Source organism: Malus sylvestris, chromosome 13 (assembly GCF_916048215.2).
Source record: "Malus sylvestris chromosome 13, drMalSylv7.2, whole genome shotgun sequence".
NCBI lineage: Eukaryota > Viridiplantae > Streptophyta > Magnoliopsida > Rosales > Rosaceae > Malus > Malus sylvestris.
The window spans coordinates 27,147,317-27,161,228 of record NC_062272.1 but is presented as its reverse complement, the minus strand read 5'-3'; the positions used below and the strand labels follow the sequence as shown (position 1 = coordinate 27,161,228).

Sequence of the window (13,912 nt, the reverse complement as noted above, 5' to 3'; positions counted from 1 at the left end):
AAAAGCTTCATTAATGGAGGACAACTACAAATTCTCAAAAGCTTCACACTATCTTGATCAAGAGAGTGTGAAGCAAAATCAATTCATGGTACCCAACAAAAGCTTCAACTCCAAAGCTTCACCTACAAAGCTTCAACTCCAAAGCTTGACCCACAAAAGCTTGACCCACAAAAGCTTCACCCACAAAAGCTTCACCTACAAAACTTCACCCACAAAAGCGTCATCTAAAAAACTTCAACACAAAAGCTTCACCTATAAAAGCTTCACACTATCTTGATCAAGATAGTGTGAAGCAAAATCAATTCATGGTGCCCAACAAAGCTTGACCCACAAAAGCTTGACCCATAAAAGCTTGACCCATAAAAGCTTGACCCACAAAAGCTTGACCCATAAAAGCTTGACCCATAAAAGCTTGACCCACAAAAGCTTCACCTACAAAAGCTTGACCCACAAAAGCTTCACCCATAAAAGTTTCACCTACAAACTTCAACACAAAAGTTTCACCTACAAAAGCTTCACACTATCTTGATCAAGATAGTGTGAAGCAAAATCAATTCATGGTGCCCAACAAAGCTTCAACCTCAAAGCTTCAACACCAAAGCTTCAACCTCAAAGCTTCAACCTCAAAGCTTCAACACCAAAGCTTTAAAATATATATTTAAATATTTTTTTTCGGAAATTCGAAAATTCAAAAATTCGAAAATTCGAAAATTTGAAAAAAAAAAATTTGAAAAAAAAAAAAAACAAAATTGCCTAGGCCTCCTCTTCTTTGGGCCTAACAACTTTCATAACAAATATATATGAAGAAGGAGTTTTGGGCTACCACTTAGAAAGGAAATGCCTCATTCGTCAACTCCATCGACTAGAGACTTGGGGGACTCCTACCATATGCTACTGCACCTTTATACTCGGAAGTTTCACGACCACTCAGTGACTTGGATTTTTCAAGTCTCCAAATGAGAAGTTTTCCACACTCGGGAAATTAAGGGAGCACTACCTCAACCTACATGCTTCACTCACAAAGCTTCAACATACAAGCTTCAACAAAAGGAAAAATTCAAAGAACTTAGTGAATAAGGCCTTGGTGTATTTAACACAATACGTTGAAATGAAGCAAAACTTGTTTATTGATATCTCCGATAAGTTACAAATATGTACATATACATGAATCAAAATAAACAAACAAGAGGGAGCCTTCACAAAGGTTGCTCAGGAGAAGTCTCAGCAGTCGGCAGAGCCCCAGAAAGATGAGGCACCAGAGGGTGATTATTCGGAGCCTCAGTACTAGGCAGAACCCCAGAATGAGGACGCACAGAAGGTTGATCATTTGGAGCTTCATTACGGCGTACAGCCCCAGAAGACGAACGCAATAAATGCCTTTGAAACAAACCCACAAACCTCTGATGATCAAGTAAAATCTGACAATCAGATTCCTGCAGCTAGTCGAGCTTCCTCTTCATGTTTGTAGCATAGTCATGTGCGAGCCTGTGCAACTGTTTGTTCTCATGTTTAAGCCCTCTGATCTCCTGTTTGAGACTTATCACTTCAGCCGCCAATGATTCAATTTGGCGGGTTCGAGCAAATAGGCGTTTGGCCATATTGGACACATAACCTACACACTAAACACTGAGAGCCAGAGAATCCTTAACAGCCAACTCATCAGACTGTTTGGAAAGTAGTCTATTATCTTTGGGAGTGAGAAAGTTCCTGGCCACCACCGCAGCGGTCATATCATTCTTCATCACAAAGTCCCCAACGGTAAGAGGACCAGTAGAAGATAAGAAGGATGGGCGCCATATGTTGTCTTGAGAAGGCATTGCTGCCTCTTCACCAAAGTTCAAGTCAAAACGACGGTCGAATGGGCCAGACATTCTCAGAAATAATGAAGGAGAAATGAGGTGCAATAAATCTCTGAAGTAAGGGGAAAATTCCTACAAGCAATAACTCTCTGAATGTACTTCTTGCACACAATTGGTGCCCTTATAAAAGAAAGGGCAACAGGGCCGTTGGTTCAAAAATCAAAGAGGCACCACTTTCTGGATTTCGAAGAGGCACCACTTTCCACACACAACATCAGCTCCTCGGGTACCACAAATAACTTTGCCAAAGATCTCTGACAAAGTTTAGGCACATAAATTTTGAAGATCCAGCTACCCTACTATTACCCACAAGGGTAAAGGAACAGCATCACTGCTTGATAACTAGAAAGTCCCAATGTGTGTCAACCTCCATGCTCCGTGGCAAGGCAGACTGGCAAAAATGCCTAACCTTTACTCACATTCGAGAAAACACTCCCAACAAGATTGCTTGCTCAAAAATCGAATAGGCACCACTCTCCAAATCAAGAGAGCCAGACTCCCAACAAGATTACTTTCTCAAAAATCGAAGAGAAACTGCTCTCCGAATCTCAAGAGTTAGACTCCCAATAGGATTGCTTTCTCAAAAATCGAAGAGGCACCGTTCTCTGAATCTCGAGAGCCAGATCCCCGACAGGATTGCTTGTTCAAAAACTAAAGAGGCACCGCTCTCTGAACTTCGAAAGCCAGATTTCCTTGGATAAAGCTTGTCTGCAATCTTCACAAGCAACATCAGCTTTCCAAATACCACAGACCACTTTTTCAAAGCGCTCTGACAAAGTTAAAACATGTGAAGCTTGCAGCTCCCACTACATTGCTATGACCAAGAAGGGTAAAGGAATAGCATTATTACTTGCTTAAAAATCGAAGAGGCACCGACCTCCGAATCTCGAGAGCCAGACTCCCAACAGGATTACTTTCTCAAAAATCGAAGAGGCACCGCTCTCAGAATCTCAAGAGCCAGACTCCCAACAGAATTGCTTTCTCAAAAATCGAAGAGGCATCGTTCTCCGAATCTCGAGAGCCAGATCCCCGACAGGATTGCTTGTTCGAAAACTGAAGAGGCATCGCTCTCCGAACTTCGAGAGCCAAATTTCCTTAGTAAAGCTTGTCTGCAATCTTCACACGCAACATCAGCTTTCCAGATACCACATACAATTTTTTCAAAGTGCTCTGACAAAGTTAAAGCACGTGAAGCTTGCAGCTCCCACTACATTGCTACGACCAAGAATGGTAAAGGAATAGCATTACTACTTGTTGTTAGAGAGACTCCTATATATGTCGACCTCCATCCTCCATGGACAGGCAGACCTGCAAAAATGCTCAACCCTTCCTCATATCTGAGAGGGCACTCCCAACGAAGTCTCTCGAAATACTCAACTTCTTTTCCTCCCGATAATACCTCTACAAACAAGCCACACCAGAGCAAGAGTATCTCATATCATCAGGGTTAAAAGCAAGAGTATCCCATATCATGTTTTTTCCCTGTTTTTTCCTTTGGCTTTGTTCTTACCTACAAGACAAGGAGAAAGAGAACAATCAGTCAGCACTTAGAATCAAGCTTCCAGTCAGGACTGCCTGGAACGCCTTGCCGGACAACTTACCTGGCATTGCTCTCGAGTACTCATCTTCAACATCTTATGCTTCCAGAAAAAATACCACATCTGCCTGAGGAACAGATAGGGCAAGTGAGAATGATACAAAGAAGCATGTGGAGACAAGCACAACAGAACACGTGCCGATTCATCCACTACTTCGTCAACAGCAAAAGTATCCCATATCATCAAGGTCGAATGCACTCTTGATTTGATGGACTTGTTTTGACTTTCAAATTCTTGAGTCGGCCTTACACTCTGTAGGAAACCAGAAAACCCTCCAGCCTAGTTCAAGAATAAGCCTGTGGAAAGTTACTTCTTCAAAAGCGAAAGTATCTCATATCATCTCTTCTCCATTTGCTTCTCCTTATCCTTGTTGTTGTTTACGACACAAGGAGAAGGAGAACAATCAACCGAAAGCCGAAGTTGAACCTCTGATCCAGCTTGCTTGCTTGGAAGTCTGATTGCTTACCTTGTCTGTTACCTCTTTCGGTAAATCTCCTAGCTTGGCGACTTGGGGGACTCCTACTATAGGGTTTTGTATCGCACTTGACCAAGCCCGAAACTACAAGTAAGCTTCAAGTGAAATTGATACATTACCTTGTGCATCTTCATCGGTTAAAGATACCACCCCTGGATGAAGGAAAAGTACTTCCAGAAAAGATGTCACATCTACGTATGAGACAGATAAGGCAAGTGAAAATGATACCACACTTCGGTACTTAGAAGTTTCGTGATTACTCAATGGCTTGGATCTTGCAAGTCCCCAACTGAGGAGCTTTCCTCACTCGGGAACTTAGGGGAGCACTGTTTGTACCATACTTGACCAATCCCGAAACTACTGAGCACCGGTCAACGTTATATCGTCAAGGACCCATAAGAGTTTCCCTCCAACCAGGAGTGCGACACGTGTCGACATCAGAAGCCAATCATAGCGCGACACGTGTCAACATCAGAAGCCAATCACAACACGACACGTGTCAATGTCAGAATGAAACTAGAAACTCTCTTCTATAAATAGAGATCATTCTTTCACAATATTTCCTAATGTCATTTGTACTAAATCATTCACTAGTACTCACAAAATGAGAGCTTGAACCTATGTACTTGTGTAAACCTTTCACAATTAATGAGAACTTCTCTACTCCGTGGATGTAGCCAATCTAGGTGAACCACGTACGTCTTATGTTTGCTTCCCTATCTCTATCCATTTACATACTTATCCACATTAATGACCGGAGCAATCTAGCGAAGGTCACAAACTTAACATTTTCTGTTGTACCAAAGTCCTCGCTGTTTTGTGCATCAACATGTTTCATTTAAAAAATAAATAAAATAAAAAACTGAAACCAAACCGAAACCAAACCGAAAAAAAATCAAACCGAATCGAATCGAATTGAAATTTCGATTCGGTTTTGATTTTGGCAAAAAACCGAACCATTTTAAACCGAACCCAACCCTAATAGAGAGTCATAGTACCGTACTGACTAGAGCCCTAATGTCGTACCAACTAAACCGATAGTGTCATATTGGCTAAACTCCTAATGTCGTAGTCGCTAATCCAATTGTACCGATTAAACCAAACTCAGTGCAATTCGACAACTTTGACGCCTCCAAACGCATGTCGAACGTAACAACTGGAGCCAAATTCTTGTGTTGTCTACGCGCGTGAGCCAAATAAGGTCATTATCAACCCTCACGCAGATTTGTTGATTTCATCACTTTCCTCTATCAGCCCCGTAACGAACGACTGCGTTTTCTAAAAATTCCCATTTCCCAAATACCTCTTCCCTCCCGACTCCACACCCAAATTCCTCGATCACTAGATCTCCCCTCTCTCTGATCAGATCCAAACTCCGGAGACCAAAACAATGTCGCACTCCGAACGCGACACCGTCCCCCTCCACCCCTCCTCCCAATCCGACATCGACGAGATCGAAAACCTAATCAACGCCAGCGTCCAATCGGGCCCCACCACCGTCCTCCCCGCCAAACCCCCCAGTCCTCCCCGCGCCTCCATTCCCGTCTCATCATCCCCTTTCATCCCATCAAACCTCCCGCCCCCAGCCCCCTCCTCCGCCGCGAAGCAGAAGCCTCCGTCCGTCCCCGCCCCACCTCCCATTCCCTCCGCAACCAACGGCCCCAGTATCTCCCCCTCCGGGTTCGGCTCCCCGCCCAACACCCTAACCGAGCCCGTTTGGGACACCGTGAAGCGCGACTTGTCGAGAATCGTGAGCAATTTGAAGCTTGTGGTGTTCCCCAACCCGTATCGTGAGGACCCGGGAAAGGCCTTGAGGGATTGGGATCTCTGGGGACCTTTCTTCTTCATTGTGTTCTTGGGTCTCACTCTTTCCTGGTCTGCATCTGTTAAAAAGGTCAATTGCCCCTTTTCTTTCATTTTTATTATATGTATATATGTGTATATGTATGTTTGGGTTTTCTGAAGATTATGGTTTGTGGGTTTTTCTCATTTTGATTTCAATTGGAATTGTTTGTGAACAGTCTGAGGTTTTTGCTGTTGCTTTTGCTGTGCTTGCTGCTGGTGCTGTGATTCTGACACTGAATGTACTCCTACTGGTAATTACCCACTCTCTCGCGTTCTACTTGTATCGATTTGTTCATGTTGGGTTTTCGAAGCCAAGAATTGCGTGTGAATGGGAGATCTATATAACTAAGTGGCCTTTCTTATTTTGTGTGAATGCTCTATCTTATATCAACACTGCTGTACCCTCAAATTCATTATGATGTCAATTATCGTGAGTATCGTAGTAGCTGTAAGTAAATGAAGGGCGAGAGTGAGCTCGGATTGAGTGTATGGAAAACTGATGCATCACTTGGTGAACAATTAGTAGTGATCTATCTACATCTACAACCTAGAGTATTGCAAGAAGTATAGCACGTTACAAGTCTTCTTTATTGTATGTGTTGTATATAGACAGTTAGAGTAATTTTCTTGTGTAGTGTGAGATGCAGCTGTTAGATTGTGAATCATACGGTTTATCAGGGAGAATTATGCACAAACGCCAGAATTTGCGCTTGATTCACATTCTTAAGATATAACAAGCTAGGGTAAGAGATGTTCCTTTAACAAAATGAGTAGATTGAGAAAAGTGTTTTTTTTTGTTGTCAGGGTGGACACATAATATTCTTCCAGAGCCTTAGTCTCCTCGGTTATTGCCTATTTCCTCTGGACGTTGGAGCTCTGATATGTATGGTGAAGGACAATGTGATATTGAAGGTGGTTGTGGTAAGCGTAACACTGGCTTGGAGTTCATGGGCTGCATATCCTTTCATGAGTTCAGCAGTCAACCCCAGGAGAAAAGCCCTTGCACTTTACCCTGTTTTCCTATTGTACGTATCTGTCGGTTTCCTCATTATCGCCATTGATTGACACATCAAAACTAAGCAATGCTGTTAAATAGGACTTTTTGGGGTGCTTCATTTTCTCACTTGTTGCATTGAGTTTTGGTGCTCTGTCTGCCTATATCTTATCTGGTGTATCAAACTTCTTACATGATATTAATTCTATCACGTCTTCATACCTTTCATTACTCCTGTGATCCGATGAGTTCATTCTTGTTCATTGCGAGACATGTAGATGCACTTCATACCAAACAGTGATATATTTTAGAACTTAGCAGCATCATCTTTAAGTTGTTACTTTTTGAAATAAATAGCTATTTGTAAACGTTAGTGTTGGTTACGAAAATCGTCGCTGACCTTGTCACTGGTTCATTGTTGTCCCTGAATCTATTTTGGTTTTCTGTGGTTCTCAAACTCACTCACGTTTGGCGTTTTTGGTCCGTTCCGTGAACTCCGTTTGTTTTTCATTAAATTGGGTGTAAATTTGAAAATTCAATTCACAACCTTAAAAACTAAATAACATAAAAATTGAAATCAAATTTTCTTATTCTTTTTCGTTTTAACAAATTTGTTCGATGCATAAAAGTCCTAATCACCCCTATATTTGATAGAAAATACATGGAGTTGACGGAATGTGGATTACCATAGTAGTTAACGTAAACTATTATTACTCGTTTTTTATGCAAATTATTATTGTTATTCGCTGTGGAGGTCGTAAACTATCAATCGTGGTTGCATGTAATCGTTGTATATGACACTTCTTCCACAAGGTTGATTGACATGTGACGACAACCTCACCGGAAAATGTGAACGGGAGGACGTTTACAGCGGTTGTGTTCATGTTTTAGGTTACTGTTTTGCCTTGAACTCTGCTTGAGGATTGAGCATCAGTTATTCTTCAGGAAAATGGGAGAGAATTGTGCTCTCCTCCTTCTCTCTTATACTTTTTGGTGACTTCTGACGAATATCAATAGATGGATTACGAATGGAGGAGTGAAAATCTCCACCTTAAAATTAAATAAACATCTCATTTTTGCTTTGCAAAATCGCCACTACAACAATTCATTCTGGATAATAAACAAGCTAATTGCACCCAAGTTCAAATTGCCCTTCTCATATATTAGGCTTTCCACAGAGGGCCGGATAATGGATAGAGGTGTCTGTCCATTGTACTCAGGTTCCAATTGCCTTCCTCATAAATTAGTCCTTTCACAATGAGCTGGAAAATTGTGTGAAAAAATTAGGTGTGCTATCTACACACCTCTTTTTACTTCTCACATACCCTTCTCAATTTCCGGCCGTCAGATCAAATGACAGAAAGTAACAAGATGTGTGTAAGAAGTAAAAAAGGTTGTATGGATAGCACCCCCCTAAAATTAGTTGGGGATCAAATTCTTACAGTGGGCCGGGAAAATTTGAGTGCAAGGAGAGAAATTCTTATTTTTGAGTTCAAAATTGAACTCATAACTGATATGCCTATATAATAAAGAGGTGACTAATCATAAAATAAGGGAAAAGAAAAAGTACACAGTCCTAACATTTAATATATAAAGTGCACGCCTATCAAACTTACGCCACTATGACAATAGTGTAATATGAATCAAACTCACGGTGCCTGGTTTGAAGGAAAAGCTTTGGCTATGTAGAGATTATTTGATCAACACATGAATATATTAACAATCAAATGAAAGCATGAACTCAAAACAAATGTAGGTCCCATGAAATTCAAAGGCTTGAGGTGAACCAAGACTCTTTTCATAAAAGAAAGAAGAAAGATTGAGCTTTCATACCCTTGAAGTTCATTCTTGTTTTCACAAGGTTTTCACCCATGCGAGGACCTTCAATCTTCTTCTTATGCTCCATGGATTTAGCTCCTTGAATCCTTGGATCTTTGCTCATTCCTTGCTCTTCTGCTCCTTGAGGATTTGATGAAATGATTCTTCAAGCATCAAAAGGATAGTGCTTCTAACTCACACCAAGGGTGAGATGTGAAGATGAGATGGAAGAACTAAAGGAGGATTATCCTCCTACAGTGGCCAAGCTGTTATAGAGAGAAGAGGAGAGAATGTACCTCCAAGTTTTATACTCTAACAATCCTAATGAGGTTGTGGTTATAACACCCCTTTTACAGTCACTCTAACTTGAGTGGCATGAGTGTATTAGTCTCTACCCTCTAGCATAGCCCGCCTTGCCCTTCAATATTGGGGTTTTTGTTCCTTTGGTCTTAAGTTGTCATAAACTTAAGCCTAATGGGCCTTATGAAGCAAAGCCATTGGGCCTCGAAAACCCTAAACTATTTTAGAGCCCAATACAAACTTATTCGTATAATTGATTAACTTATTAATGGAACTTCACTATACTCAGTTAAACTATTTAATTGATCTTATCCATCTTATTTATATTTCTTCATTATATGGTGTACGATCCATTAGGTTCCCAATTAGCGAGGCAGTGAGAGATTGTACCTCTTACTAATCGATTGTGAATTGACTTACTTTCTATTATGCCTATGATGAAGATTAGTGATTGCTAATCTTTAGGGCTTTGACAAACTATTAGTGACACCTAGCAGTATGTCATGGCTACCCAAGTTAAGCAGAAGTAGTTAGATAACCTATTTAGTTACAACTACAATGAAATATGGTCCCACTTTAATTCAATACTCTTGACCAAATTGTTTGGTTAATAATTTATTTCATGTCTACTATCCAACGTGATATTTCTCTATATGATTCTAGTGAATATGATTTGGAACATTCTTCCTAAGTCATATTCATATGCTTTTGCCAAGACTCTCGAATCATATTTTAGAGTATTTTCATTCCACTATGGAAGGTTAAAGATCCTTTATTGTACAATCACATGTCTCTATGAATAAATCAATGACCCTAACAATGCTCTAGGAACAGGCCCAAGATGAGACATGTACTTTGTCACATTGTCCAATGATCAAAGACATATCCACAAGGCATGTGTGGTGTCTCCGACCCTTGCATCATTGAAACTAATGAGTCCTTAGATGACACTAGAAAAAGTGCCCACGCGTTGCCGTGAGTGTTTAAAATATTTTGGAAATATATCCATAGATATAACGAAGGTGTCCTATTTTGTGTTTCAAAACTGTATAGAACATGTAAAGGCAAGTTTTTCAGATGATACAAATATTTAAGCATGAACTCAAACCTCATCTTCAGATTCAGAGCTCTCTTTAGATTCAGAGCTGTTAATGTATGCCTTCTTAAAAGTCAGTGATGGGCCTTTATTTGCAGCTGAGCAGGGTTTTTGGGTAGTAACCTTTGTAGTGGTTTCCTGCGAATACAAAAGTTGAGGTCACTATTAACCAAACGGTACCTTTTCCAATCTAACAAAGAATAAATACAGAACACAATGTATTCCAAATATACAGATATGAGTGACTCAAGGCATGCTCTGCTTTAATTAAAATCAAACTGAGGTTGAAGAAGATAGAGAATATACTGAAAGTGATTGCCAACGGAATTCGCACATGATTGACCTTATGATCCACCTAGTGCTTATAGAACTGCAACTGTGGACATCGTTAAAAGCAGCCTTCACATGAGACTCATGAATTGTGGACCAAGCAATGAGATTTAAGATTTAAGATCTATTCAGATAACTCAATAAATTTAGCTCAACAACAACAACAAAGCATTTTCCCACTAAGTGAGGTCGGCTATATGAATCCTAGAACGCTATTGCGCTCGGTTTTGTGTCATATATTCCGTTAGATCCAAGTACTCTAAGTCTTTTCTTAGAGTCTCTTCCAAAGTTTTCCTAAGTCTTCCTCTACCCATTCGGCCCTAGACCTCTATCCCGTAGTCACATCTTCTAACCGGAGCGTCAGTAGGCCTTCTTTGCACATGTCCAAACCACTGTAACCAATTTTCTCTCATCTTTCCTTCAATTTCAGCTACTCCTACTTTACCTCGGATATCCTCATTCCTAATCTTATCCCTTCTTATGTGCCCACACATCCAACGAAGCATCCTCATCTCCGCTACACCCATTTTATGTACGTGTTGATGCTTCGCTGCCAACATTCCGTGTCATACAGCATCGCCGACCTTATTACTGTCCTATAAAATTTTCTCTTAAGCTTCAGTGGCATACGACGGTGACACAACACGCCAGATGCACTCTTCCACTTCATCCATCCATCTTGTATTCTATGGTTGAGGTCTCCATCTAATTATTCGTTCTTTTGCAAGATAGATCCTAGGTAACGAAAGTGATCGCTCTTTGGTACTTCTTGATTTCCGACCCTCACCCCTAACTCATTTTGGCCTCCATTTGCACTGAACTTGCACTTCATATATTCAAGACACAAATTTATTAACAAAAATATTCAAACATAAATAATATTTAAGACACAAATTTGAAAACCCAATTGCGATAACAAATAATGTAATTATTACCTTGCAAGAGGAGAACATGGTGAGCCTTGAAACCGGAGTGGCCTTCTCGATAACCTCAAATGCTAACTTGTTAATCTTTTCATCATGATCACACATTATCTAGTACCGACCAAACCAAACAATTAACTAAAAAAATGAACAACAACCAAGCTTTATCCACTTGAGGTCGGTTTAATTGAAAATCCAAAAGTTGACAAATTTAAAGCCTAACTATTGGGAGTTTAGATTGCAGGCAACCAACCTCTACTTGTTTTTTGCCCGTTTGGTTTCAAGTTGGAGGCTTTTGGTGGACTGGGCGATCCTGATGGAAAGACTCATTTGGGTTGTTTCCTTTAGTTTAGTATAGAACTATCCAAGGTAATTATAAACGTTAGTAGGATAATAGAGTTAAAGGGGCAAAAAAAAAGGCGAGGCAGCAACGAAAGTAACAGAAAATTAACAATGCAAAATATTTGAGATATTGAAAGCATAATAAATCTCTCCCCACCTAAAACATTCAGATTCTCGTTCTCATCCAAGGCCCCGATGATGTTTAAATACTCTATGGTGTTTTGCACCTGTAAAAGATATCAAAAGACAAAAGGTGAATTGCAGATGAGCAGCAAAATTTACAAATAAACACAACATCATTTCAGGAGGAACAATTTGGGGTCATCCTTGAGCTGCATGTGTGCAGGGTGCAACTAAACCACCATATGCCACTAAGATAACAAACAGACATTAATAAGCATATGCACTGAATGCTAATGAATTAACAATCATTAGCTCTAATTAGTTTAAGAAAGTACTACAATGAAAAGAAAATTACAACAATTCTCAATAAGCTTTCAGATCATTTTAGTTATGACAACTTAAATATTTCCATATGATCTCAAATAATTGGAGAACCACACATGATCCATCATCCATGTGATCTGTCTTCTTTTTCAAATGGTAGCCTCCAATCGATCTAATATCTACTGAGTAACACTCAAAGATCAATACTTTAAGCAAAGAACATATGGGGTTCCATTTATTTCCCAAATAAAATCAATGGTTTACATAGAAATTAGAAAAGCTGACCAGCGAGCAAAGAAACACACATAGTTAACCCACTAATTTATCCCAGACTTGTCAAAAATATGAGCTGAAAACAATTACAACACATTTCATACCCCACACAATTATCTTTGCTTAACATGAATAATTCTTTTAGGACCAACTACCTGTGTTATAACAGAATAACCAAACTCTCTCTCTCTCTCTCTCTAAGTTTCCAAAAACCTGCAGCAAGCATTCATGGATGATGTTGCCAATTGTGAGTAAAAGACATGGTCATTAAGAAGCACAACCTAAAACCCGTGAAATCCTCTTTGATTTCTGAATTTTTGACAAACCCATGTCAAAAATTTCCATTTTCTCCTCTGGTTTGAAAACTGAAACCCAGACCTCTCTCCCCACAGGCACCGACTCCTCTTAGAGTTTAAAACACTAAAATCCATAAGAACCCTTCACCCAATCTCTCTAAACGCAACAGAAGAAAACCGACTGAAACCCAGACTTTTCTCCCCACAGGCAGCAACTCCTCTCAAAGTTTAAAACACTAAAATCCATAAGAACCCATCACCCAATCTCTCAAAACACAACAGAAGAAAACCCATTTCACAAACTAACACAAAAATCTACAAAGGAAGATAAAAATGGAAAAAAAATCACGCACCACAGAGTTGTCTAGAGAAGGAAGTAGCTGTGAAGCGAGAAAAGCGGGGCTGAGATGACCAAAACACAAAAGCGCACAAAAGGGAAGCAGACAGTGGAGAACAAAAGGAAAAACAAACCGAGAGCGACAGAGAAGAGGGAACGGGAATAAGAAAGGAAAGAAAATGGAAACGAAGCAAAATAAACCCCAAAAAGAGCACAACACGATGACCAACACGTGGCACAGTCAATTCCCACATTCTCTGCAGGAACCACCAAAACCAATCAGAGCAATTCCACCCCTAACACGCCAGCATTCAGCACATTTATCCGCTCAGTCAACAGTGATAGACCCCAAAGAACAGTAATAGGCCAAATGCATTTTCACCCCTAAAAAAATGCGCTGGCACAAAGTCTAAAAATGTGTTGGCACAAACGATCTCCACCCTTACAAAATGCGCTGGCACTCAGCCCATTTAAAATATTTTAAATTTTTTATAAAAAGAATAAATAAATAAAATAGTTTTAATTTCAAATAAGATTTTAACCAATCTCGTCATGTCATGTGTCATTATCCGAAGGTACTGTTTTGTGAATAGATTTCCGCTAAGATTTGCAATCAATCCTGACCCGCCACGTGTCACTATCTATTTACAATAATTTAGCCAAGATTACGATAGGATTTTCAACCAATCTTATTATGCCATGTGTCATTATCCGAACATACTATTTTGTGGATAGATTTCCAATAAAATTTTCAACCGATCCCGACACGCCACGTGTCACTTTCTGTTAGCAATAATTTAGCTAAGATTTCGATAAGATTTTCAACCAATCACGTAGTGCCACGTGGCATTGTCTAGAACCTCATCCTTTCTTTTTTTGTCCATATAAACCCTACATCTCTACATCCATCCTCACACCAAACTTAATCCTTCTTTTTAGCACAAAATCCTTCTTCATCGTTTTCAAATCTTGAGTTTTT

At 39.9% G+C, this 13,912-nt stretch overlaps 1 protein-coding gene and 1 long non-coding RNA gene across 6 annotated transcripts; one reads left to right on the top strand and one right to left on the bottom strand.

Annotated features, from left to right (window-relative positions):
• Positions 1-5,145: 5,145 nt before the first annotated feature.
• LOC126596890 (protein YIP4b-like) lies at positions 5,146-7,002 on the top strand. The gene is made up of 3 exons (XM_050263577.1): positions 5,146-5,826; positions 5,954-6,028; positions 6,582-7,002. Exons 1-3 carry the CDS (start codon positions 5,323-5,325, stop codon positions 6,840-6,842), a joined length of 840 nt encoding a protein of 279 aa, XP_050119534.1. The 5' UTR covers positions 5,146-5,322; the 3' UTR covers positions 6,843-7,002.
• LOC126596891 (uncharacterized) lies at positions 6,893-13,098 on the bottom strand. Of its 5 annotated transcripts, none has more exons than XR_007614056.1 (7): positions 12,791-13,098; positions 12,144-12,678; positions 11,738-11,951; positions 11,492-11,598; positions 11,251-11,349; positions 10,292-10,355; positions 6,893-10,123 (listed from the first exon to the last, which is right to left on the bottom strand). It is a non-coding gene; the product is annotated as an uncharacterized LOC126596891 (long non-coding RNA). The 5 variants fall into 5 exon arrangements; XR_007614058.1 differs by lacking the exon at positions 12,144-12,678 and having other exon boundaries at positions 6,893-8,097; positions 8,605-10,123; positions 11,738-11,807; positions 12,950-13,098; XR_007614059.1 differs by lacking the exon at positions 12,144-12,678 and having other exon boundaries at positions 6,893-8,724; positions 9,998-10,123; positions 11,738-11,807; positions 12,950-13,098.
• Positions 13,099-13,912: the final 814 nt, after the last annotated feature.

What these genes read in the sequence shown, in the direction of transcription:
- LOC126596890 (XM_050263577.1), top strand. Translation starts at nt 5,323, where the DNA reads ATGTCGCACTCCGAACGCGACACCGTCCCCCTCCACCCCTCCTCCCAA. An exon ending in GGTCTGCATCTGTTAAAAAG is followed by an intron (nt 5,827 to 5,953) that starts GTCAATTGCCCC and finishes GTTTGTGAACAG; the next exon opens with TCTGAGGTTTTTGCTGTTGC. An exon ending in CACTGAATGTACTCCTACTG is followed by an intron (nt 6,029 to 6,581) that starts GTAATTACCCAC and finishes TTTTGTTGTCAG; the next exon opens with GGTGGACACATAATATTCTT.